Here is a 23,149-nt window from a genome sequence, read left to right on the forward strand (position 1 = left end):
CTTTTAGGATCTCTGGTAATTCAGGCTTTCCTTTATTCATTTAGACTTCAGTCTCTTAACATCCTTTGTTACTCAGGGAAATGAGGACCATGACACAGGGTAACAGTGCTGTCTGTGTCAGCTCAGGGCCTCTGAGCGTCCTTCAAAGCAAGTTTGGAGAGCAATGGGCACAAGTGCCAAGAGGGCTGCAAAGGGAGCATTTACACATCTCTTCTTGTCACAGTTTGCAGGGCTCTAGAGGTTGGAATTCTCAAACTTCTTCCTCCCCTCACCCCCTTCTTATTTCCACTCATGGGAACTTTTGCTCTAAAATGGAAACTACAAATGATGCAGTGGCTGAAACTGTCTGAAACACAAGGATAACCACTTTTCCAAACTCATCCACACAAATCATACACTCACGTCAGCTGCTTTTACGTTTTTCCCTCCTGCAGCAATGGCTGCCCAAGAAGAAAGCTGAGCCCAAAGCTGCTGGAATAGTGATCAACTTACAGACAGCCCCAGCTTTCTTGAGGGAATCAGAGCATTGCTTTAGGGTTTACTCAGTTCAGGAAATACATGAATCCAGGCCTCCCTCTCGAGGGACCTTCCTGCCCAGGCTGAGGAGGTGGACAACCCGTCGTGGAGAAATGGGTGCGTGGCCCATCTGCTCCCCTGCAGCTGTGGGATTGCTCTCTCCTGGCCATAAAATCCTCTGCCCCCCTCTTTTCCCTTCAGGACACCGGTTGAATATTCATTCGTTCATCATCAGTGACTCAGGGCAATATTGTTAAAAAATGCATTTGAAGGAGAACTGTATGAAAATGAACCTCACCACCAAAGCACATTCTGTTCAAGTGACCTCATGCTTTGCTTCCCCAAACATCCCCTTAAGTCCAGGTATCATGTTCCTATTTCACTTTGCCTCAGGGGCTCTCTGCCTCCTTGAAGACAAGCGGGAGGAAGCAGCGGGGATTTGCAGTGCGCACATCCAGGATTTCCCTGCCCGAGAAGGAAAGCCCCCAGTGCCAGTCACCATGCTGCATACCCAGTGCTCCATCCCAGTGTGCAGATAACGGGCAGCGATATCCACGCTGCTCGTGTTCTTTCCTTCATGCTCCATTTGTCTGGCAGGCAATTCTCTGTTCACATCACCACAAAAATTACTCGTTAGCCTGTGCCACGAGAATTGCTCTCTAGCCTGCAAACAGCATCTTGCTAACTGGCTTCCACTTTCTGATCTCCGCAGGAACTGGTGGTTTGCATAGGGAAGAAAAAAAAAGAAAAACACTGAACACACCGCTTGGCATCAGATAAGTGCTCTTTCTTTCTGAGCAATACGGGAACAGCAAGGGATTACGGTAACACAGGGATACTGCCTGCTCCAGCAGCAGAGCAGCAAAGTTCCTGCTGCTCCTTGGCAGCGTGGAGCTGAGCGCTGTGAGTGGTGCTGTGCTCCCAGAGATGCTGGAGCTGAGCTCCCCGTGGGCACTGGAATACTGGGAACCAGTGTGAGTCATCACAATGCTGGTGGGGAAGGAGATGAGCAGGGGGTGTGCAGGCAGAGAGTCCCACCTCTGCATGAAGAGAGGAAGCTGCTGTGCTGTGGGGCTGCCCGTCCCCTTCCAGATGCTCAGAGCTGTGCCGTCTGCTACAGACTGAGGTGAGTGTGTGCTGGGGGGCACAAGGGGTGAGGGTGTGCTCTTCCTCTGCATCTTCTCTCCCCGCAGGCAGAATATCACCTGGTTGCTTTGGAGCACGAGTATCCATCAGGCATTTTTGCTGCATCTCCTTGACTTACCTTGAAGTTTAGTTCCAGGTGCTTAAAAATCAAGTTTGATGATTGCTTAATTTCCTTGTCCACCAGCACTGCTATAATGACCACAGTTACGGTGATTACAGATGCTCAGTGCCACAGCCTATTTTCATTTATGTGCTTATTAAAGTCTATCATTTGGGGGTTGGAAGCCTCCAACCTAAGTCATTCTTTCATTCTATGATCTCCTTTCTTGGAATTATCCTTCAACTCATTCTCTCTCGGGGAATAGAAAATACAAAGGCTGAATTTTGTTTCACTGCAGGGAGGACAAATTCCCACACTGGAATGCCTCTCCGCTTCCCTCCCCCGTTTTCCCTGTTACAAACTGGGCATTCCAGAGTTTCGGGGTAAGAGTCGTTCCAGATCTCTTTGCCCAAAGGAAAATGTGGTTTTGAGACCGAGCTACATGACATTTCCTGCTGTTCGGTGTTTGCAGGAGGTGTGATGTGATGGACTCACCCAAAGACCTATGCTACAACACTCAGTCTTACCGTAGATTTAACCAGAGCGTTACTGGTGGTGGTTTTTCAGATGTCCCATCAATATTTTGGATGGGAACATTGTACCTCCATGTAGGTGTTGGGAATGGCTTTCAGCTGACATATACCATTTCCCTTTGTAGTCCCGAGTCTCAGTTCCCAGCTTATCCTGACTTCCCCATCTGATGTACCTTTTCTCCATATTTAGTCAGCTGAGGCTGAGCTTGGCTTCCAGATACATGAAATGTTGTCTCTCTCAGTAGGAAACTTGTTCCTTGCAACATCTTCTGCTTGGCAGAAATTGCTTTTCCCTATAGATTTCCAAAACAGGCTGTTAGCTGGACTAACGAGTAGTTCAGTGTGTAAACGGAGTCACTTAATAAAGACATCTCAGATTAAATTCCAGACTTACAAATCTGCCTCACAGTCTGTAGTCCCAGACTGTGTCCTGCAGGCTTCTCTCTCCCAGAGCTGCTCTCTGCAGGTGAGCTGATGAGTGGGATGGATTGCTGTCCCTAAAGGAGAGCAGACTGCTGCTGAGAACGCAGTGAGAAAAAGCCAGGCGACAAAATTCACGTTGTTTTCGTAGTTGTTAAACAATGCTGGGCCGAAAAAGGTTGGTTCCACCAGCTGGAGCCAGCATGAGGAAGGCTCCCTAAAATAGCTCCCCTCTCTATTCTTATATGGGAACCATAGCAGTGAGCAAACGCTGCTTCTGGGAATCGCATTGTGCCTTTGTCTCTTCCAGGGGTTGATCATCTGAAAGGAGCACAGCAGCCTGCATCAACAACGTGGCGAACTTCACTCTCCTTCAGAGCCAGAAGCGGATGAAAACCAACTTCAAGGAGCTCAGCTGCCAGCTGTTCCACATGCAGAGGCTCAGATCGACCCTTCAGACCCTGCGGAGCAGTGGTGGCAAACATCTCAAGTGACATTGCAACAGCCTCCACCTGGACAGGCTTCTGCCAAACCCTTTTGTAAGGCAGAATCAAGACTAGCAGGAGGTAATTAAAAGCACGAGTGACTCTTCCTCTTTGGAGAAACCTGGATTTGAGACCCTATGGAATATTTTTGCTACTTAAATATTCACTCTTCCCAAGTAGATAGAAATGACTTGCACCTGTGATTCCAATACTTCTCGTCACGTTATCCTGGAAAGTGGGAAAAGCAGCCTTAGTTCCATGTAGCCTCACTTCTGCACCCCAGGAACAATGCAAAAGGGGCTAAATCTGACCTGGAAATGGTGGCTATTAGCTGTGCTAGAATGGTAAATATCTGGGGAGAAAAGTAGGCTTTCTACTATGTTTTTGGATCCTTCTCATTGCTCCTGGTGCTGCGCATCTGAAACTTTCTTAAAACTTCTTCCACCCAGCAAAGCCAGGTGATGTTGCCTGTAGGACATTCTGAGGACTGATCCCATCACTTTTTCTACCTGAAGAGGGTGTGAAGCTCAGCAGCCTTGCCTGACCGTTGCCAGTCACTCACCATGGTTTTCCTCCCTGGGAACTCATCCAACTGTTCCAACTGCACCTACTCTGCAGAGCCCGTGAACATTTCCAAGGCCATTTTGCTGGGTGTCATTCTAGGGGGGTTGATCATTTTTGGGGTTTTGGGTAACATTCTGGTTATCCTCTCTGTAGCCTGTCACAGGCATCTTCAGAGTGTCACCCACTACTATATAATTAACCTGGCTGTAGCCGACCTCCTCTTGACATCCACTGTCCTGCCCTTCTCAGCTACTATGGAGATTTTGGGCTACTGGGCCTTTGGGAGGATCTTCTGCAACATCTGGGCAGCCGTTGACGTCCTTTGCTGCACTGCATCCATTATGAGCCTCTGCATCATCTCGATAGACAGATACATCGGGGTGAGCTACCCACTGCGGTACCCCAGCATAGTGACAGAGAAGAGAGGCCTCCTGGCTCTGTTGTGCGTGTGGGCGCTGTCTCTAGTCATCTCCATTGGACCTCTTTTTGGATGGAAGGAACCAGCACCCGAAGATGAGACCATCTGCCAGATCACCGAAGAGCCCGGCTATGTGCTGTTCTCCGCGCTGGGCTCCTTCTACCTCCCCCTGACCATCATCCTGGTGATGTACTGCCGAGTGTACGTCGTGGCCAAAAGGGAAAACAAAGGTTTGAGGTCAGGGCTGAAGATGGAGAAATCTCGTTCCGAAGCAGTCACCCTACGGATCCACCGCAAAAACGTTCCCGAAAACAGCGGGGCCACGGCCAGCTCTAAGAGCAAACATCACTTCTCGGTGCGTCTCCTCAAGTTCTCCAGGGAAAAGAAAGCAGCCAAGACCCTGGGAATTGTTGTGGGATGCTTTGTTCTGTGCTGGCTTCCTTTTTTTGTAGTCATGCCTCTTGGTAAGTAATGCATAAACCCCTTCTACAGCGCCTTGCCCCGAGGGAGGGCCGTGTTTTTGCCTGTGTTCAATAGAGCTGATCAGAAGAGTGCTGAGGGAATTGTTTTCTGTTGGAAAGCTGTCAAAAATCAAAACATGCATTAGAACTGAACGTGAAAGATGAAAAGTGTGAAGCCTAACCAAGCAGGTCTGGTTCAAAGGGAAGCTGAAATGCTGAAAAGAATGAAACTGATTTTGGCAGTCTTTTTCCGCACAGAAAATACCCTTTCAGAAAAAGGACTTATTCCTGATCAGCTCTGCTATAGGAATGGTATTTTAGGTGTATGTGTTTATAGTCAAGTTTGCGGCCAGTTCTTCAGGTGATATAGATTTATAAAAGGTCAACACATAAAAATATTCACGGTCTAAGCAGCAGTTTACTGTTTGGGGACGAAGCTCTCTTAGTGCTCAGAACCCATTAATTCCCCGCTATGAGAAATAATCAGCTCCCTAATAGAAGGTGTCATGCTGTGAAATACCATACACCAAATGAACGTATTTTTAATTCATCACCCATCCAGACACAGCACAGCCGTGAGGATCCTCCAAACTAATTTTACACTTCTCTGGTTCGCATCCTACGTGGAAACCCACTGGGCACAGTGGCCAAACACCGGCTGCTGTCTCACCCTCCACGCTGAATACAAATATTTATTCCCCAGCCATAATTCCAAAGGGGAGGGATGTGCTCTGCTTTGCTATCACTGAAATATAAAGTAATCAGAACCTTAATTAAACTTTGCTCAGTCACCTTTGATGTGGTTTCAGGATTTAGAACGAGAATGCTTATTCTATGACCGCATCTGAGCGTGGCACGTCACATAAAGTTTGCAAAGCAAGAGCTGTACTAAGTGCTGGCTTTGGAAACAAGGAACCTTCCATCTGCCTTGTCCAATTTCAGCAGCTTTTCTTGCAGGAAAAGCTTGGTCTGCATAGGAAAAATAAAGTGAGACTGCAGACTGCATGGAAGTTTCAGCTAGTAGTGCTACACTGAGTACGATGAAAAGGAAAAACGATGCTTACCTAAGCACTGAAAGGTTTGGGAGGTTATTTTCTTTTCTTACACCTTACAAAAGATGTTGAGTTCTTTTCCAATTAACCTCTCCTGGATTAACCCAGAACACCTGGTTGTTTCCCAAAAAAAACCATCACAAATGTCAACACACACACACACACACACAAAACGTACAGATTCACTCTCATTGGTCAGTAGGTGGAGGTGATGGAGTAGGAGTTGGAGTGTGAGCTGTAAGAGTTGCTTAAGGGAGCCCTGGAAAGGCTGGCTCTGCTGCCCAGGGTGTCAGCACATTGGAATGCTGGTTGCCAAGATGCCTGAAACATACCCAAAAAGGGTTTGCGAGAACATATCAAACACACTACTTTTCATCTGCTGTGTGGCTGCACACATGGTGCTGTTGTTAATTTGCTTTGGATTAGGAAATTTGCTTGATTGAAGACCAGCTTTCACATCTTTCTTTGATCCCTTATAAAGCAACTCTCTTCAGGTTATTAGCTTCCCTGTCTTTGTGGAGTTGCAATGTTGTTTTTAAAGTCTTTCAAAATGACTTGCTGATTTGTTAGAGACGAGGAGCCGTTAAACTGACAAGGGGTGCAAAAGTAAACAAGAAAGCATCCTGAAGCAGGCTGCTCCAGCCCAACCAGCATCATCAAGATCCCCTCATTTCTTATCAGCCTTGCCAGCTGGGAACCAAGTTGCAGCTAGAAGCACCTGGCTCATTGAAATACATAACGAGCAGGGGTGGAAATGTTTGGGGTGTAGGTACGGGGAAGGCAAGAGTAATAAAGGGAGATTGAGAGTGGGATAAAGGTGTGACATCCAGATCAGCAGATACTGCTGAAAATAAATGGAGAAACAATTTGAGTATCCCTGCCACATGACAATATCTTAATTGAAATCAGTGTGTAAAATTGCCAGTTGCAATCTATGTGAGTAATGTCTTACCTTCTTGGATCCCTCCATGGGAATGAGCATTATGTTCCATACACCTCCTCACTTGGCTTCAGTGGTTGTGGAACAAGCCAGCAAACAATAATCTTGTTGCATGGAAATAAATGAGGTTAGGGCACTGGCATGCAAACTCAGCTTTCACAAAACGTCTCTAATTTGAAAGGCTGTCACAACAGCTCATTTCCCCTGGAATAAGACAGGTTTTCAGTTCTTCGTGTGCTTCCTCTCCCTCTTTCCTTCTCACCAGTGGACCTGCTCCTGTTCACGAAGCTTTCCTGTAGCAACTTCCTAGAACTCAGCCTATCCTCACAAATCATTTAATGAAACTTACCTAGGAAAGTTCTAACTCGAATTGCAGCCCTTGTATTCCCCTAATTGAGTCTCAGCTCCTCTCTAGACAAATGACTTTCATAGCACAATATGAGGTTCTTTTCCCTCACGGTTTATACTGATCGAAATGCAGGTTCGGATGTAGCAATCCTCCAATGCATTTAAGCCTAAATAAGAGTTTAGTCTGAGAACCAGGAAGAACGGTGAGGCCCTTTGTGACCAGTAACCTCTTTGAATGATACCTTTTCTTACTGAGCCCAAGTCCTCTCTGCCTCACAGCAGTGGAAATCCGATCCCATACAGCATTCTTTGGTCTGCAAATCTCTCTTTGAATTCTTATCTCTTCCCCCCACAAAAGAGCTGTAAACCCATTGATGAATGAACTTTATGCAGATACTTCCTAGAAAGGTCATTGCCTAGGAAGAATTGTGTCCAATGCTTCAGACTTCATATTAGGTTTTAAACTAAGGAGACTGAAGTTCACATACATCTACATCTCTCTACAATTGCTTCCCAAGCAGATTTTTGGGTGTGTCTACCAAATTTTCCTTATTTTAGGCATCAAGCCTTTCTATAACTATAGAAGGGATATATTCAACAGAAGAATATGTTGAAGAATAGGTTAATCTCCTGCTTAGGAATTTAAGATTATTTGTCTAGTCTACCTCTTATTCAGGAACAACTTAGGCTTGCTTCCAGGGGGGGGCTGTAAGAGCATCCTACCCACCCAGGCAGATAAATATCCAGATCTTCAAGTAAGGATAATTCTCTGCGCACAGCTGTTGGTCTCACACATCTCCCATATCTGCTGCCTCTTTGTCTTACTTTGACCATTATTTCTTATTAGCAACACTCAAACACCTTATTCCCAACTGCTGGCAGCCACTTAAGTGAAGACCCATAGCACCTGAGCTTCTCTGGTTAACAGCTCTGCTTGGAGCCTGCATGGTGGGAACAACTTTGAAAGCTTTTTAGTACTGTCCGTGCTTTGGTTGAATCATAGAATTGGAGTATATCCTCATCTGGAAGAGACCCATAAGGATGACTGAGTCCAACTCCTGACTCCACACAGGACCACCCAAAAATCAGACCATATGCAGGTCTATGCTTGGCTTTCTCAAACCATAACACGCTCAATTCAAGCATCTGGGAGGAGCTTTTAGCATTCCCCCACTAGTCAGGAGCTTCTTACTGCAAAACGTTTTGGTTTCATCTCGGTTCTCAAGTGAAATCCTGCTGCTCATCACAATCACGTGACATTTTAGCAGAGCTCATTAAGATCTTTAATATTAGGAAAACTGCTCAGAAAGCGTGGTCATTGGCACAGGGAGGGGGAGGAGTTGGCATCCAAGGGGGTGTTTGAGAACCATGGAGATGTGGCAGTGAGGGACATGGTCAGTGGGCATGGTGGGATGGGTTGGGCTTGGGGTTCTTGGAGGTCTTTTCTGACCTTAATGATGAGGCAATGAAGAAACAGTGTCTGAAGAGAAAAGGTGTTACTTTTTAGGTTGGAAACAGTTAACATTGAGCAACCAGGATCTCTGAGGCACCAACTGGGAGAATTACACAGCCACCTGAAGCTGAACCCGAGAACAGGTTTAGGGAGAAGTTAGAAAGGGCAGGGCCAGCAAATGGTCCAGCAGCCACCAGCAAAACATAAAGCAAAACAAAAGGGAGTCAGCCCAGAACAAAGTAGAGGGAAGAGAAGAGCCTGGCCTTATAAGCAGCTCCATGGCCAATGGGCAATGTGTGTGTGGGTAAAGGTCACAGATGGGGCTCTCAGGGCTGTGGTCCTCTGCAGTGATGGAATAACAGCCTGTTTCTGATGCTTTAAGAAGATGATCTATTTAGTTACAGCACCTTTCTTGGACTCCAGTGGCATGAGTTCATACCCAGTCAACTTACCTGTAAATTGGTTTTGGAAGCCAATGGTGACCAGACATGATGGAGAGGCTCCAGTTGTCCGTGTGCTGTCACATACAAAAATTCATCTACCTCGATCATACTGGGAAAGGCATGATTGGGCTGCCCTCTATGTTATAAGGCTGGGACGATGCAGAGTTACCCACTTGTCTGTTAGGGCACAGTATTTCCCAAAGGCTGGGCATTGAGGACCTGCCTGGTTTGCATTACCAGTAAAAAAAATATATATATCAGGTGTATCTTGATGGCTCTTGCTCTTTTCAGGACCGTCTGAGGTTCCATTCATTATGTTCTCCTGTCACAACACATTTTGATCGACTCCCACTGCTTCTGGCTGAGCCATCCTCCATCCTGCCCACTCACTGGCAAAGTTATTGGGCTTTGGGCCATGTTCCTTCTCGTGACAGGGCTGGGTTAGAGATATGAAGTGGGTGCCTGCTCTGTCCGTGCTTTGTTGTAGGAGGAAATCAGCTGCCTGCTCCTGTCTTGACATTCACGCTCCGCGACTCACTGTTCCCTACCTGTGGCTCCTTCAGACACTGGTGCTTTAATAAGCAAAAATTGGGAATGGCTTTCAGAATAACAGAATCCAGCTTGTTCATCCAGCTTGAACATTATTTTTAGGGTCTTTGGGGGGCAAAAAAAAAGGGGGGGGGGGGGGAATGCTTGTGGTTCATCCATTTCCAACTGTTTGACCAGCAGTATGAATGGGAATCAGTACTGTGTGAGATTCAGAAGTGAGCTGGGATTTGTCATTAACAGGTTAACTGCAGGTGCCAAACAGAAAGTCACCAATTTCCTGTAGAATCAAAGCCATTTTGCCTGATGATGCTGAAATATTGTCTAATTCTGTGAAGGCAGTGTCAAAATGTTTACATGTCAGGAAAGTAACCCCATTTACCGGTGGGGAAAATAAGGCAGAGCAAGTAAAAGCTTTCCTGGGGAGGAGAACTGTATAAATTGCACCACTCTCCCAGTGAAAACAATGGGAACTGCATTATCCTGGCATTTCATGCCATACAGAAATAAATAAAGCTCCTTTCATTGAACCATCTCTTTTCTCCAGTAGAATTGGCCGGATGGTCTCATAGTGGTGAACAGGGGATCCTCCTGTCCCTCCAGCACGAGCACTCCTCTTTGCCATCATGGCTGGGTCATCCACTGCTCTGAGAGGCAAGGATGGGAATCCCCCTTCTTATCATTGTTCAGCTGAAAACACCTAAAATAAAATGAATAAAAGCTGGGACAGCCTTGCCCTAAGTAGTTTTCGTATCAGAACATGCTGAATTCCAACCATAGTGAGAATATTCAGAGCTAGATTCCCTATGATGGCATTTCCGTGTGTTCTCTCAGCCACAAAAAGACATTAAGGGGGAAAGAAATCCAGAGTAGAGCCCAAGCTACGGAATGATGGGTCAGAAAGAAGAAGGGTGTTTGGCACTCTTTGAGTGATGGATTACAGGGCTGTGTGTTAAGACATTGAATGGGGAGAAAATAAGCCATGAAATAAAGAACCCAAATATTTGGCATGTATGTTTTGTCTGATCTCAAGGGGTGTTTTTGTAAACACAGTCTGCAAAGGCCTTGTTGGTGTAAGCCAGTAACAGCTATGCTGCAGCCAATGGCAAAAATCCCATTGACATCCCCATGGCCAACATTTCTCTGCTGTCACCAAGTCCTGAAATGTGTCCCACTGACTCATAATGCAGCAAAGCTGGAGAAGGAATTGCTAACATTAATAGCCGTCGAAATGCCAAGCAGGGAGAGAATGTGGTGCGAGTTCTGCTATGTGTCGTGATTCATATCTACAGCTTTCCTGCATGAGCTACCTGTCAAGAAGAAGACTTGTCCTTGTCTTCAGAATGTTCCTTCTTTGTGCAGTCACCACCTGCAGGCGCCTGGAGTAAATGAACCACGAATGTCATTTTCACTCCCTCTCCTCTCAGACATCACAGAGCTATTTAGAATTTGTTAGGGATTGAAAGGAGTAATTCTCCCACCCCACCCAGCAGATTTCGGGGCTTGCCTTTTATTTGGATACATAAGGGCCGGACAGTCAACTTTTGCTATAGAGCATAATTCAAGTGTAGCGAACCCCAGGGATTCCAAATCACTACCAGCAACCAACTCATCTTTTCAAACTGTCCTCTGAACCATGCCGTTGTTTTTGCTTTTTATTTTTTAAGTGAAAGCTAAGGTTTTGTTGTAAGTGCACACCTCCAGGAGCTGGGGCTTTGGGAAGAATATCCAGTATCATAACAACATCATTAGCAAAGAGATCCTGAATCATCCCACAGCAAGGGAATTGGAATTTCACTGGCAATTAAAACAGTTTGTAAATCAATGTTATCATTTGGGCTTACACGGGTAAGAAAACCTCAGTTCACCTTCCCATGTTTTGGGATTATTTTTTTTTTTTCATCTACTTTCTAAATCTGCATCTGCACACAGTGAATCTGGAAATAGTTTCTTGGTGAGACGTTTGCTCTTTGCCAGAAATATCATCCATCCTAAGTGGGTACAACGTGAAACAGAGCATAAATTAGGTCTGAAAAAATCCAAATAATCGGAGTACCATTCCCAGGCTGACCCATTCCTGATGTCCGTCTGTCCCAACCTGTCTCCTTTGGAGATACCCACACCCTACAGAACGACCCAGAGATCTGAATTCAGATCCTTGCTCCTCTTCCTATGACTGTTTATTGCAGTTCAGAGAGATCCAAGCACAAAGCCTTCCTCATTTTCCCCCCGAATCAGCCACAATAATCCAGATCCTGGAGCAAGCACAGCTGGAAATGTGCAAGACTTGACAGATGCAGGCTCTTACCCTTCCTCACATCTCTTCTCACTCAAATACTTAACCACCGTTCTGCGTTTGCTGCACTAATATGATCATAAAAAATAACAGAAGCGTTTCCTCTGGTTGAAGTGTTCTTTGATCCCATTTTTGTTCCCACGGAAGATACTTTCCATACGGGTGAGACGTGCTGGGACAGAACATACGTACAGAGTGCAGCTGTTGCGTGTCAGCAGCAATACTTACATATAAATGCACTCTCCGTGGGGTGGCTGTGCTTGACCCGAGGTGCATATAGAATGCTGGTCTCATGGAGTAAAGTTCACCACTAATGTTGAGCTTGGGAACACAAGATGAGGCCCATTTATCAGCATTGGCAGCACAGAGATGTGGAGTTGCTGGTACTGAGTCAGTCTGTGGGAAGACACTGGGGATCCTCTCTGCTCCATCCTCTTTGTCTTTAGGGCAATTGCTCTGGAACAGGACAGATCCCATAGGGCCTGAGCTCTGTGACCACACAGCCATCCCTGTTTTAAGCTTGCTGTGATTGCAGATGCTTAATCCCAGGTGTCATAGGCAAGAGATGCGAGGATTTCAGACTCGTGCAAGGCACAAATGCACTTTTCCTGATTCCCTTGGATGCTTAAAGCCCTGCCAACACGGTCCTGACAAACAACATGTGGTTCTATGCTCACAACATGCAGGGTACTGCTGTCCTCTCCCGGTTGGAATTGGACTCAATGATCATTATGGATCCCTTTCAGCTCAGGATGTTCCGTGATTCTGTCTGATTCTGTGAGTGTACCCATACCACCCCGAGCTCTGACTCAATCACCAAATTTACACCATAAAAAGAGGGGAAAACGTAGTGAACCTAAGCTGAGCTGCGAGATTTAGCTGGATTTTAACGAGGTCCAGGAGCCACAAAAACCTACAGGATCTTATTCCTGTGGTGCTAATGGAGATGATGCAGCGTAAACAAGAATTTGCTTTAGTCTGGGAGCTGCTAAGTCCCTCTAAGCTGTCCATCAATGAAATGACATGTGACATCAGTGCTGGCTCTTAAACAACCTATAATCAAGCAGCTCCGTAACTTCTGACTAATGACACAGTCAAATTACATCTCTGGGGCTGAATTGGCACTTACTCACCAGGAGGTGCGTGGAAAACTTCTCTCTCAGAGCAGAAGAAACCTGAAGCTGACAAAAAGGAAAATAAATGGTGAGGGAAAGGAATGCAGTCCTGACACTTTAGGGGTAAGCAATGAGATGCTTCATGGCGAAGGATCTCAGGATGCTGATAGCACATTCTATTTTATTTAATTTTCATATAGCAAGCAATTGAGTTGTGCTACTGGCACTCAATAATCCTCAATCTGCTGTAAACAAATCAGGAATTTCAGCATCCCTTAGAGTCATAGAATCATAGAAGGTTGGAAAAGATCTCTAAGGTCATCCAGTCCAACTGTCTACTTATCACCAATACTTCCCACTAAACCAACTAGTCAGCCTACGAGTCAAAGGCATTAAGAGATCAGCTGAAGTTTCCTTTGGTTCCAGCACAAGCTATTGGGAGATAATGGAAGATGAAGTCTCTGAGCTGTATTCAGTTTTGCCACTATTTATTATTTTATTCCAGGAAAGACATTAAGACCTCCACACGTGGGATCTTTAAAGGCCAGGAGGCAAATGGGGTCATTACTCCATCCTCCTAAATGTCACCTATCAAAGGGTGTCACCTCATACTGCCTCACTGCTGCATAGGAAATAGGCAGCTTTATGCTGTACACCTTTAAAGAAGAGAAAACTCACCACTCCACTTAGCTATTTTTTCTCATGGTTAATAGCAGTCATTCTTAAAAAAAAAAAGAAAATGTTTTATTTCTACTTTAATCTTGTCTGGCTTGCACTGCCAGCCACTGCCTGTTTAAATGTCTCTGCACATTGAACAAAATACTTTATCATCAGGCTTAGCAACAGTGTCTGAACATTGCTCCTACTTGCTACCAGTTCCATCTACCACTGATATTAACCATGACAACAACATCACTGAATGCTTCACTCCCAGAATAAAAGACCACACTCTTAGTATTCCATGGAAGGTGAGATGGCCCCCCAAGGACCTGGGCAATGTGATGATTTTCCCGTTTTGCCAGGTATTCAGGTGGACAGAACAAAAGGTTATGGGATGTTTCTGAGCTATGAGCATTACCGTTGTTTGCAATAGAAGAGCACTGCTTTCCATGGCCACCTGGAGAGGGCACCATATTTCCCAAGAGGCACTAAGCAAATACCAGCATGTCTGTGGCCCTTGATAAGTACAGAAGGATTCAACTCACTGTACAGGAGATTTGGGATTTGAAATGATTTCTCCCCCCTGCACTGTAGTTCAGTACCTCGAGGTTTAGACATGCTGAACTTGACTTATATTGCTGAGGAAGGTGAAGCTGTTGGCATGAATAAGAAGCAAGTCTGTATTATCTCTACTTTGATTTTACTTTCAGTTCTGTTACATATTGGATCCATTGACCATCAATTCTACTGATGATGTTTCTTTGGAACTTGCCCAGAGAAAGCAGTGGTGCTGTGAAGGGTCTGGAGCACAAGTCTGATGGGAAGCAGTTGAGCGAATTGGGATGGATCACTCTGGAGAAGAGGTGGCTCAGGGTAGAACTTACTGCTATGATGCCCTGAAATGAGATTGTGGTGAGATGGTGGGGGTCAGCCTCTACTCCCACGTAGTAGCAATAAGATGAGAGGTGATGGCCTTCAGTTGCACCAGAGGAGGTTCAGGTTGGATATTAGGAATGAGTGGCCATTGGCACGGGCTGTCCAAGGAGTGGTGGGGTCACCATCACTGAAGGTGTTCCAAAACTGTGAAGATGTGGCACTGGTCAATGAGCATGGTGGGACTGGTTGGGTTTGGACTTGGGGTTCTTAGAGGTCTTCTCCAGCACTAATGATTCTATGATTCTATGTTTCCTTCCATAGGCATTAGTAAAGCTTCATTTACAGGATAATGTTCAGATATAATGAAGCCTGTAGGCAGAGCTGATCTTAACCTACAAAACATCATGGATAGCAGGATCAAATGCCCAGCAGAGAGAACCAGTTGTCCCAAAGCCCAAGTTGCATCCACCCCTGGAAAGAAAGAGTTAATGACAACATGCAATGGGACCCACTCATAGCAAAGTTTGTACACTGTCAGTTCATTTACCGTACTCTGACAGCGTGTTGTTCCAAGGCAACAAATCTCTACACCAACGTACTAAAAAAGGCTACATTAATAAATTAGCATGCTGATCTCCATCTCCACCCCCTCAAAAGAACAGAAAAAAAAATGAGCAAGAGGCAGACTCTGACACTGGCTCTTCACTATTTTTAGCAGACTTTGGCAATGCACTCACATTCCGTTTCAGGCGAACCAGAAGTTGCAGCAAACAGGAATTGTTATTGTTTACCCATTTTTACACTCAGCCTCACACCTCTGGTTCCTTACACCTGGGCTTGCTTCACCTTTGTCTTAGCACAAGATGGGAGAGCAGTGGGTGTGCTGCGCCTAAATGGAGAAATAAAGGAAAAATGGAGCGGGATTGGGGCATTCTGAATCCTTTCGTACTCTTCATCTGCCAATGACTTCAGCCAGAAAGCTCTCCAAGAAGCTCATTTAGTTGTTTTTATTAGAGGCAAGTGGTGCTAACTTGCTGAGAAAAATCCTAAATTGCAGATGTACCTGCTTACACTTAACTGCAAAAGAGGAATTTCTGTCTTGACATTGCTGGTCATAGAAAATGACAGCAACAGTGGAAAAGCCATATGCAGCAGCAAGAGGGGAGTAGGGTGCCCCATATCTGGTGTTTGATGAGTGATCCCGGGGAAGGATACCTGCAAGCAGCACCCCAGCACCTCTCTCCCTGCCTATCCCCTATTTCTCCCATAGGGGATGAAAGAAAGATGGCACTGCTCTGCATTTCGCTGCAGAGACCATGCTCAGCAGAAGCAGGGTGAGCACGTCATTAATCACACTGCACTGTTTGTGTCCCCTGATGCAGGCAATGTTTTGATACATTCTCACACAGGCAAAAACACCCTGAGAATTCCTCACTGGGTTTTGCCGCTTGGAAGCGTTTGCTGCCATCGCTGTCACTTTGTTTGGCAAAGTAAGGAAAAGATCAGGAAGGAAAAGATTGAAACCAAAGTTCAGCACTCTCAGGATTCAATTAGAAGGCTCTTGTTGCTCTGCAAGCTTTTCCAGAGTCAGTGGAGGTCCAACAAACAGACCACCCCCCGTCAAGCTGGGGAGGCGATGCAGAAATCAAGGAAACCATAGAGGATGACAAAGGCATTGACATCAAAATCCTCCACAGCATGTCTTCCTGAATGCACACGGTTCTGATTTGTGAGGGAAAAGCAGGAAAGCACGTATGTATAAGTGCTAAAAGAGCAATTTATTAGAGACCCGACTATGAAGTCCAAAATAAGCCAATTATGATTCTATGACACCACGATATACTTGCTGGGAAATTATTTTTCTCCTTGAGCCCATGATAAGCAATTGAAGCTAATTGCTGTCAATGGGATGATAGAATCACTTTCCTTTTTTTTTTTTTTCCATTTCACTGGAGGTAAGCAAGAAGCAGCCTTTCCCTTGACAGCATATGGGAAATGTTTTTCTCTTTTTTTCTCATTCTGGATCCGTTTTGCAAGACTGGTCTTAGAAGTGCTGTTATCACTTATCCCACCCCCGCATCGCGCGGAGTTTGGTTTTCTGTTTCACTCACATACAGCCAATATTTTTTTTATTTCCAAGCAGAGAGAAGTACCAATCAGAGAATTAGAGAATGCTGTTGCAATGCCTGGTTCCCAGTGTCATTCAGGAAAAGCAACACATTTCTAAGCGATTCTCCATAAGCGGCAGCAGCGTTGACTCTTTGACACCCCAAGGGTGTCTCTGTAGCTTTATAGTAACATCTTTCCATCAGTAAATCTCTTAAGCATTTACCGACATCCTACTCCAATAATCTTATAAGCAAATTATGCAAATCATTTTATAAGCAAGTTAAGAGTTTGCTTCTAAAAGCAGTAAGGTGCTTAAATCGTATATGAACAAAAAAAAAATACTCAAAGGTTTGGCATTGGGGAAAATTCACAGTATTTTAAAGCAGTAGATAGCAAACTAAATCCTTTGTTATCAGTATTACCATTAGCAGTTGAACTAGGTGACCTTGGAGGCCTTTTCCAACCTTAATGATTCCATAGCCTACTTTTAAAAACACTGTTAGCAATGCTATTTCTTCAGTTGGCATGGCCACTTGGAGTTGACTGTTGTGTCAATGAGTTCCAGTAAGTGCCCAACCAATGGCTTTGTCACTCATTTGCTGAATAACCTCTGTAAAACCATCTCTAGTTTTTTTCAATGCTGTTCTGCTTCCTATAGAATAAAAAGGCCCACAGTACTCTCCTTGTCAAGGACCCATCTAAGTTCTTGCTCTTCGGATGGTGTCCGGGAGCTAAGATTGCAGGTGGATATTTCTTTGCTATACATTCCAATTTCAGGCCGTTTCTCCAGTGTTCAATTTCTTTTAATTTCTCTGAATTTCAGATGCATTCCGCAGGAAAAGTTATTTTCTGAAAGGCTGCAAGAGAAAGTGAGCACCTAATAGCTGATCATTTTGAAGACTTCTAGTTGGTCAACCCAGTAATCCACTTACTCAGACTTCCAAAATGCTGTGATTTCCCACCCTTTGAAACCCCTTTTGATGACCTTCTCGACATGATTATTATTTGGCTAACTGATCTTGAATTAGAAGTTATAGAGGGAGCAATTTTCCTTTATCGCTTGGTATCTGTTCTCTTGCCTCGGGCTGTAAATGGGAGAATACAGTGCTTGTATAATGAAGTGGATGCCTTGAGCCTTGAATCGATCTCTGATAACATCCATGTAATTGTACAGCATCATGCATTCTGAAAGACTCTTTCCTGCAGGAATTAGGCTTCGAGTCATAAATTTCCCAAGACAGAGCAGAATCTTATTTATGTTTTTCCAGTGTTTAAGTTTCTTTGGTTACCTGCAATTTCTCACTGCCTCTGCCTTAACACTCTGTATATTTTCCATTTTAGGTTCTTTCTTTCCTACAATCAAACCCCCGGACACACTTTTTAAAATAACATTTTGGCTTGGATATTTAAACAGCTGCATCAACCCCATCATCTATCCATGCTCCAGTCAAGAGTTTAAGAAAGCGTTCCAAAATGTCCTGAGAGCGCAGTGCCTCCCAAGAAAGCATGCAGCAAAGAAGCAATCCCCAAGCTTCAACCTCAACCATCCCAGCAACCAAAGCATGGGAGGTGGCAAAGGCGTAGTCCGTATCCCCGTCGGCTCAGGGGAAACCTTCTATAAGATTTCCAAATCCGATGGGGTCTGCGAATGGAAGATATTCTCCGCCGTGCAAAGCGTGCCGACAAAAAGTGCGATTCCTAAAGACAAGTCCAGCTGTACTGCTGCCAAAGTGAAAAGCAAAGGTTTCCTCCAGGAGTGCTGCTGTGCGGGCACTTCGGGGAACACGGTCCATGAAAACTGCAAAGTGCCGACCATTAAAATACACACCATGTCCCTCAGTGAGAGCGGGGAGGATGTCTAAAGGCTCTGCCAATGCGAGGTCGCTCCCATTTTAGTGGGATTGTCCATTTTACTGGGGATGGAAGTAGATGCTACAGCAGTTGAAGGGGTTGGGATGAAACAAATAGCATGCTGTAAAACAGTACCAGGCCTTGTGGGGAGTGACGTTGGAGTGCTGGAAGCCTGAGGAAAGCCCCTTAAAGACTGTGAATGGCTTCAGTGGACGGTGAGCACGCTCTGCTCTTCCAAGATACGTGGTTTGCCTGAGATGTAAAGGCCTTGTTTTCACTGCATTTCCCTGTTTTAAAGTCCAGCTGCTCATATTTAGGTGCAATGTGGGAGCAAGAACCAACTACAAGGACCCTGTACTGATTTCTGTGTGGATACTTTCAGACAGCTCCAAGTTTGGAGCCAATTCTGTGTCTTTTTTTCTTTTTCTTTTTTTTTTTTTTAATATGTATATGTACAAACGTTGATACAACATCCAGGAGAGCTGAGGTTGGGAGGCTCAGGTCTTGGGACAGTGTTTACAGATCTCTGCTTACTTTTTGTTAAGGGACTGTGGACGAGAATGCATTCCTACCATGTCTTGCCTCTTTTGTTCATCTCCAGCTTTGTTTGGGGAGATCCTACAGCCTGTGCTGAAGAGCAGGCAGCTCTTGGGGTGACACCTTCAGCTGGGCAGTGCCAGCTCGTCCTCAGTGTGTCACTTCCAAGCATTGCACAGCACACACTCCTTTGGCTCTTGCACTGTTTGGAGTTGCTCTGAGTTTCGCTTGGTGCTGAGCATTTCAGTACATTGTATAGCCAAGAGAAACTTGATCCAAATGGGTGCACTCTTCCTAGCTCCAGAACTTTCCTGTTTTATACAGCCAATCTCCCCCAAATCCCCAGATTGAAATGAAAATCTGCATGCATCCTAGGTGTGTTTGAAAGGTTTCTGCGCTTTGATGTGGGTCTGATAAAATTCAAAAGCAGGTAAGACAAAACAAGGCTTGAAAAGGTCTCTTCTATTCGTTCGTTTGTTTCCCTTGTTCCAAGTTTAGCAGAAAACCACGTAAAACCTCAGAAACTCCTTGCCCAGGTGCTTTCCCTGGTCACATCCTAAGGTACTGCCGTGCCACAGTCACTGGAAAAGCTGGATATCCCGTTGTCCCTTTGCTCAGCGTTATGCTACATCCCTCTGCAGTGCAAAATACCCTAAGCCTTCCAACCCCACATACCATGAGGTCAGGAATGTTATCCTTCTTCAGAGCAGTGGGAGCTAAACCCGGTAACTGACTTAAGGCCATACATCCTCATGAGAAAGGCCCTTCCTATGGGAATTTGGGTGAAAAACATTTAGGGGCCTGGTGTATTTTAATGCAGCTAATCCAAACAAATAAATAAATAAAGTGGGCTGCTCAGCATCTGGAAAAAAATAGCAGGAGGAATTCTCTGTACAGTATTAGAAATAAGCAGCTCTTGACATGCCTCCTCCTGAGCCTGCCAACTGAAAAATGCAGCTTCCTTGAAACAACACATGAGCCTCCACTCATGTCTCAGTGTCAGCTCCTGAGATGTGCTGGATATGCACTGGGTTGGAAAGGAAAAAGGCTTAAGCTTAGCATTTTCAGGATGGGACCTTGGAAGGACAATCCTGGATAATCTTGATGAGGAATCACTCTTTGTTCATCTCTCATTCTGGACGGTCTCCAGCATCAAGACAATATTTATTTGTTCTCTCATAGAAATGCTGGGTCAGAGAGCTACAGAATGTCCCAAACAGGTTAAAATTAGAGAAGACTTTAAATCCAGTCCTTAGTCTCAAGCTCTTATTTATTTCCAAAAATGTGTGCTTGCAGGTAGCACATCTGTAGCATTGTCCCCTTTTAATTCAGAATAAGAAATCCACTCCACCCTTTGAGCTTTTCAATGACTGTAAACCAGGAGTGCTAAAATACCACGAAAAAACATTCTCATGGTATTTCAAGCCAAGACCAGAAGCAGAAAAGCTGGAAATCTCATAAGAAAATCGTATGAGACTCCCAGCCAAGGTTCTTGGTCTCATGGGATTCACATACGTGGGACACTCGCTTGAATAAAACCTGGACTCAGAAACACTGAAAAAACACCCATTAAATGGAGCAAAACTAGTGAGACTGAGTATCTCTACTGCAGCCAGGTGCTGCTCCATTTGGATGGATGCTTGCTGTGTAACTCAGACCAAAGGGTCATTGTGCCATCTCTCCTTTAGAGCTGTGAGATTTCCAATCTTAGATTTGTTGTAGGTACCACAGTGTCAGGCATGGGGTGGTTGTGGAGGTACAGATGTGTTGGAGCAAATCGTTTTGGTCACTGAATTTCAGAGCCACACAGTTGGAATCTGCAGTGAGTATAAAGCATGCTGGTGGCAATGTCTGGGTGGGTAGGTCTACGGAGCACCATGCTTCAAAGAGGCAGAGGTTAGAATAACAAAGAGGGAGGTGGTCAGATCACAGTGCCACGACTTTCACTGAACTGTAGAATCATTAAGGTTGGAAAAGACCACTAAGATCATCTAGTCTAACCATCAACCCATCCCCACCAGGCCCCCTTAAGCCACATCCACTGGGCCACATTGACCCATTAATCGACATGTCCCAACTGGAGGCATAGAGCATCCCGCTGTCCACCGTGTCACACTTTCCACCATCCATGTTCATTCAGATCTACCACATTCTCTTTCTGGGTTTTCACATGCTCTCTAAGATTATTCAGCTCTCAAATTCTCTAAGGTTTTCCCGTTATCCAAATAAATGCCTCCTCATTTTTTCTCTGCCAAGTCCGAGGGTAAATTACACATTGTGTAAAGCCATATTTTCCTTTGCCAAGCTTCCATGGCATTGGAAAGAGAAAAGGTTGACTTCAGAGTATGTCTTGTTCTTCTGCTCAGAGTCAGCAAACAGATTTCACAAAGTTCTTCAGTCTTGCAAAATGCCCTGCTTGACTCCTTTGGTTTTCTGAAGGGTAACGATGGCTGGAGCATCGTGTACAAGCTGAGGTCAGCTAGGAAAAGTTCTTATCGCCTTACAGAAGTGGAAGTCCTAGGTATGCCCAGGAGTCAACTAACACATTCTGTAAATGAATTTATCCACTATTTCTTGCCTAATTGCAATGAGACTCCCAGGGAGAAGGGTAGGCTCTCTGGCCAGACTAATCCCTTCTTTTCCCCACTGCATCTTATAAGATAGACCTTTCCCAACTACGGGAGGGAGCTAATCCATAAACATCATCAACTGCTTTTTGAAGGTATTCACAAGCAAATGGTTTAATGTACGACAGCATTATGGAAATCCAAGGCACTATAAGAGGGTTTGTGGTGCATTAAAACAAAGATCTCCCACCACCTAACCTGATAAATGTAATTGAATCACTTCTTTCCCAGGAGGAGGTTATAATGTTTGTATTTGGGATTCAAGTAAAATGTCACGCATTCTAGGCAGAGCGTGCTGCATATTTCTCATACTGGCAGAGAAGGGGAAAAATAGCTACAGGGAAATGAATTGCTAAAAAGGAGAGCTGGTTATTGCAAGCAAATATCACATCGGAAATAACATGTCTTTTAGTTGCATGACATGCTCAGAGGTCTAGTTAATGCGGATTACTGTCTGATATACCAAGCTCAAATCCGGGCTGAAAAACATCCTCTGCTTTAGCATCACAACACTTCCAGGTCTTTTTCAGAGCCAGAATGTCCAAGAGTTTACACTGGAAGGCAGAACTGATTTTCCATTACTCAGTGTGTCAGACCAAACGACAAGAGCTTCTTGTATTGACCTGCACTGCAACTGTCAAAACTCGGCCCATCTTCTGAAGAAACAAGAAAAAAGCACCCAAAATCTAGTCTGCATCTCAGATTTCCCTTTAGAAAGCAGCTCCACTCGGCTAACAATCACAGCATCATTAGTCTGTGGTATAATGAAAATGTGCTGAATTTCATTAAGTATTCAGTTGTACTTATCTTACAACTGTGGGAATTGTATGCGAGCCAGGGCAGTAATTTTGTTGTTGTTGTTTGGATGGGTTTTTTGGTTTTTCTTTTTTTTTTTTTTTTGCTTAGACAGTATTTGGCTGAAAAAATATTTTACTTTTCCTTCTGTCTGCAGCAGCACTTGGCCTGCATGTCATACGCGTTTGGCTGCCAATGGTTTCTACGGACAAATGGGCACTGCATTTTCTGAACGTGGTATTCCAATGTCATTGGGGTTTGTACAGTCTGTTTTTATAGACTCGTTGTTTGAACAGTTGTACTGGTCATTTCCTTGAACAAAATGAATGTATATGAAATACTGCTTGGTGAACAAATAAATTATTGGGGGGGGAATGTGCACTTTGGAGCTATAAGTTGACAGCCTTTTTTCTCTTTCTTTCCCCTAAACATTCGTACACCTGACCTTTCCCTCAGTACAAAGCCTTTGGGTAGTGGATTGGGTAGAGATTCTGAAGACCTCGGTGGTTTTAGTGGGAGTAAGGTACAAAGAGGATAAAGGAATCATTGTATTTCTACTGCAAAAATTAGACTTCATAAAAATTTGAAAGGAGACTGAAAATTCCATTTGGGTCCCAGGACCTCACCATGCTTACTCAGCTTGCTTACAATAAAACATCAGGTCCCTGATGGAATCCAGTCCATTTTGCTGTAGCCCATGTACACAAACACTAAGAGAACAATCTCTGTCAACCCAAGAACGTAAATCCTCTTTGGGATAGGCATTGCTGAATGACTGTATTCTATGATTTATAAAGGGAAAACAAAAGAGATCTCCAGTAAAGCTGACATGCTCAGCATTTGGAAGGCCCTGAGTGC

At 44.7% G+C, this 23,149-nt stretch overlaps 1 protein-coding gene across 1 annotated transcript; it reads left to right on the plus strand.

The window, feature by feature from the left end:
- Positions 1-266: 266 nt before the first annotated feature.
- On the plus strand, positions 267-22,672 carry ADRA1A (adrenoceptor alpha 1A). Its single transcript, XM_015297497.4, has 3 exons — positions 267-1,642; positions 3,026-4,646; positions 17,823-22,672. The coding sequence occupies exons 2-3, from the start codon at positions 3,764-3,766 to the stop codon at positions 18,341-18,343; spliced, it is 1,404 nt and encodes a 467-aa protein (XP_015152983.1). The 5' UTR covers positions 267-1,642; positions 3,026-3,763; the 3' UTR covers positions 18,344-22,672.
- Positions 22,673-23,149: the final 477 nt, after the last annotated feature.

The sequence above is a fragment of the Gallus gallus genome, chromosome 22, assembly GCF_016699485.2.
Source record: "Gallus gallus isolate bGalGal1 chromosome 22, bGalGal1.mat.broiler.GRCg7b, whole genome shotgun sequence".
NCBI lineage: Eukaryota > Metazoa > Chordata > Aves > Galliformes > Phasianidae > Gallus > Gallus gallus.

What these genes read in the sequence shown, in the direction of transcription:
- ADRA1A (XM_015297497.4), top strand. Translation starts at nt 3,764, where the DNA reads ATGGTTTTCCTCCCTGGGAACTCATCCAACTGTTCCAACTGCACCTAC. An exon ending in TTTTGTAGTCATGCCTCTTG is followed by an intron (nt 4,647 to 17,822) that starts GTAAGTAATGCA and finishes TTTCCATTTTAG; the next exon opens with GTTCTTTCTTTCCTACAATC.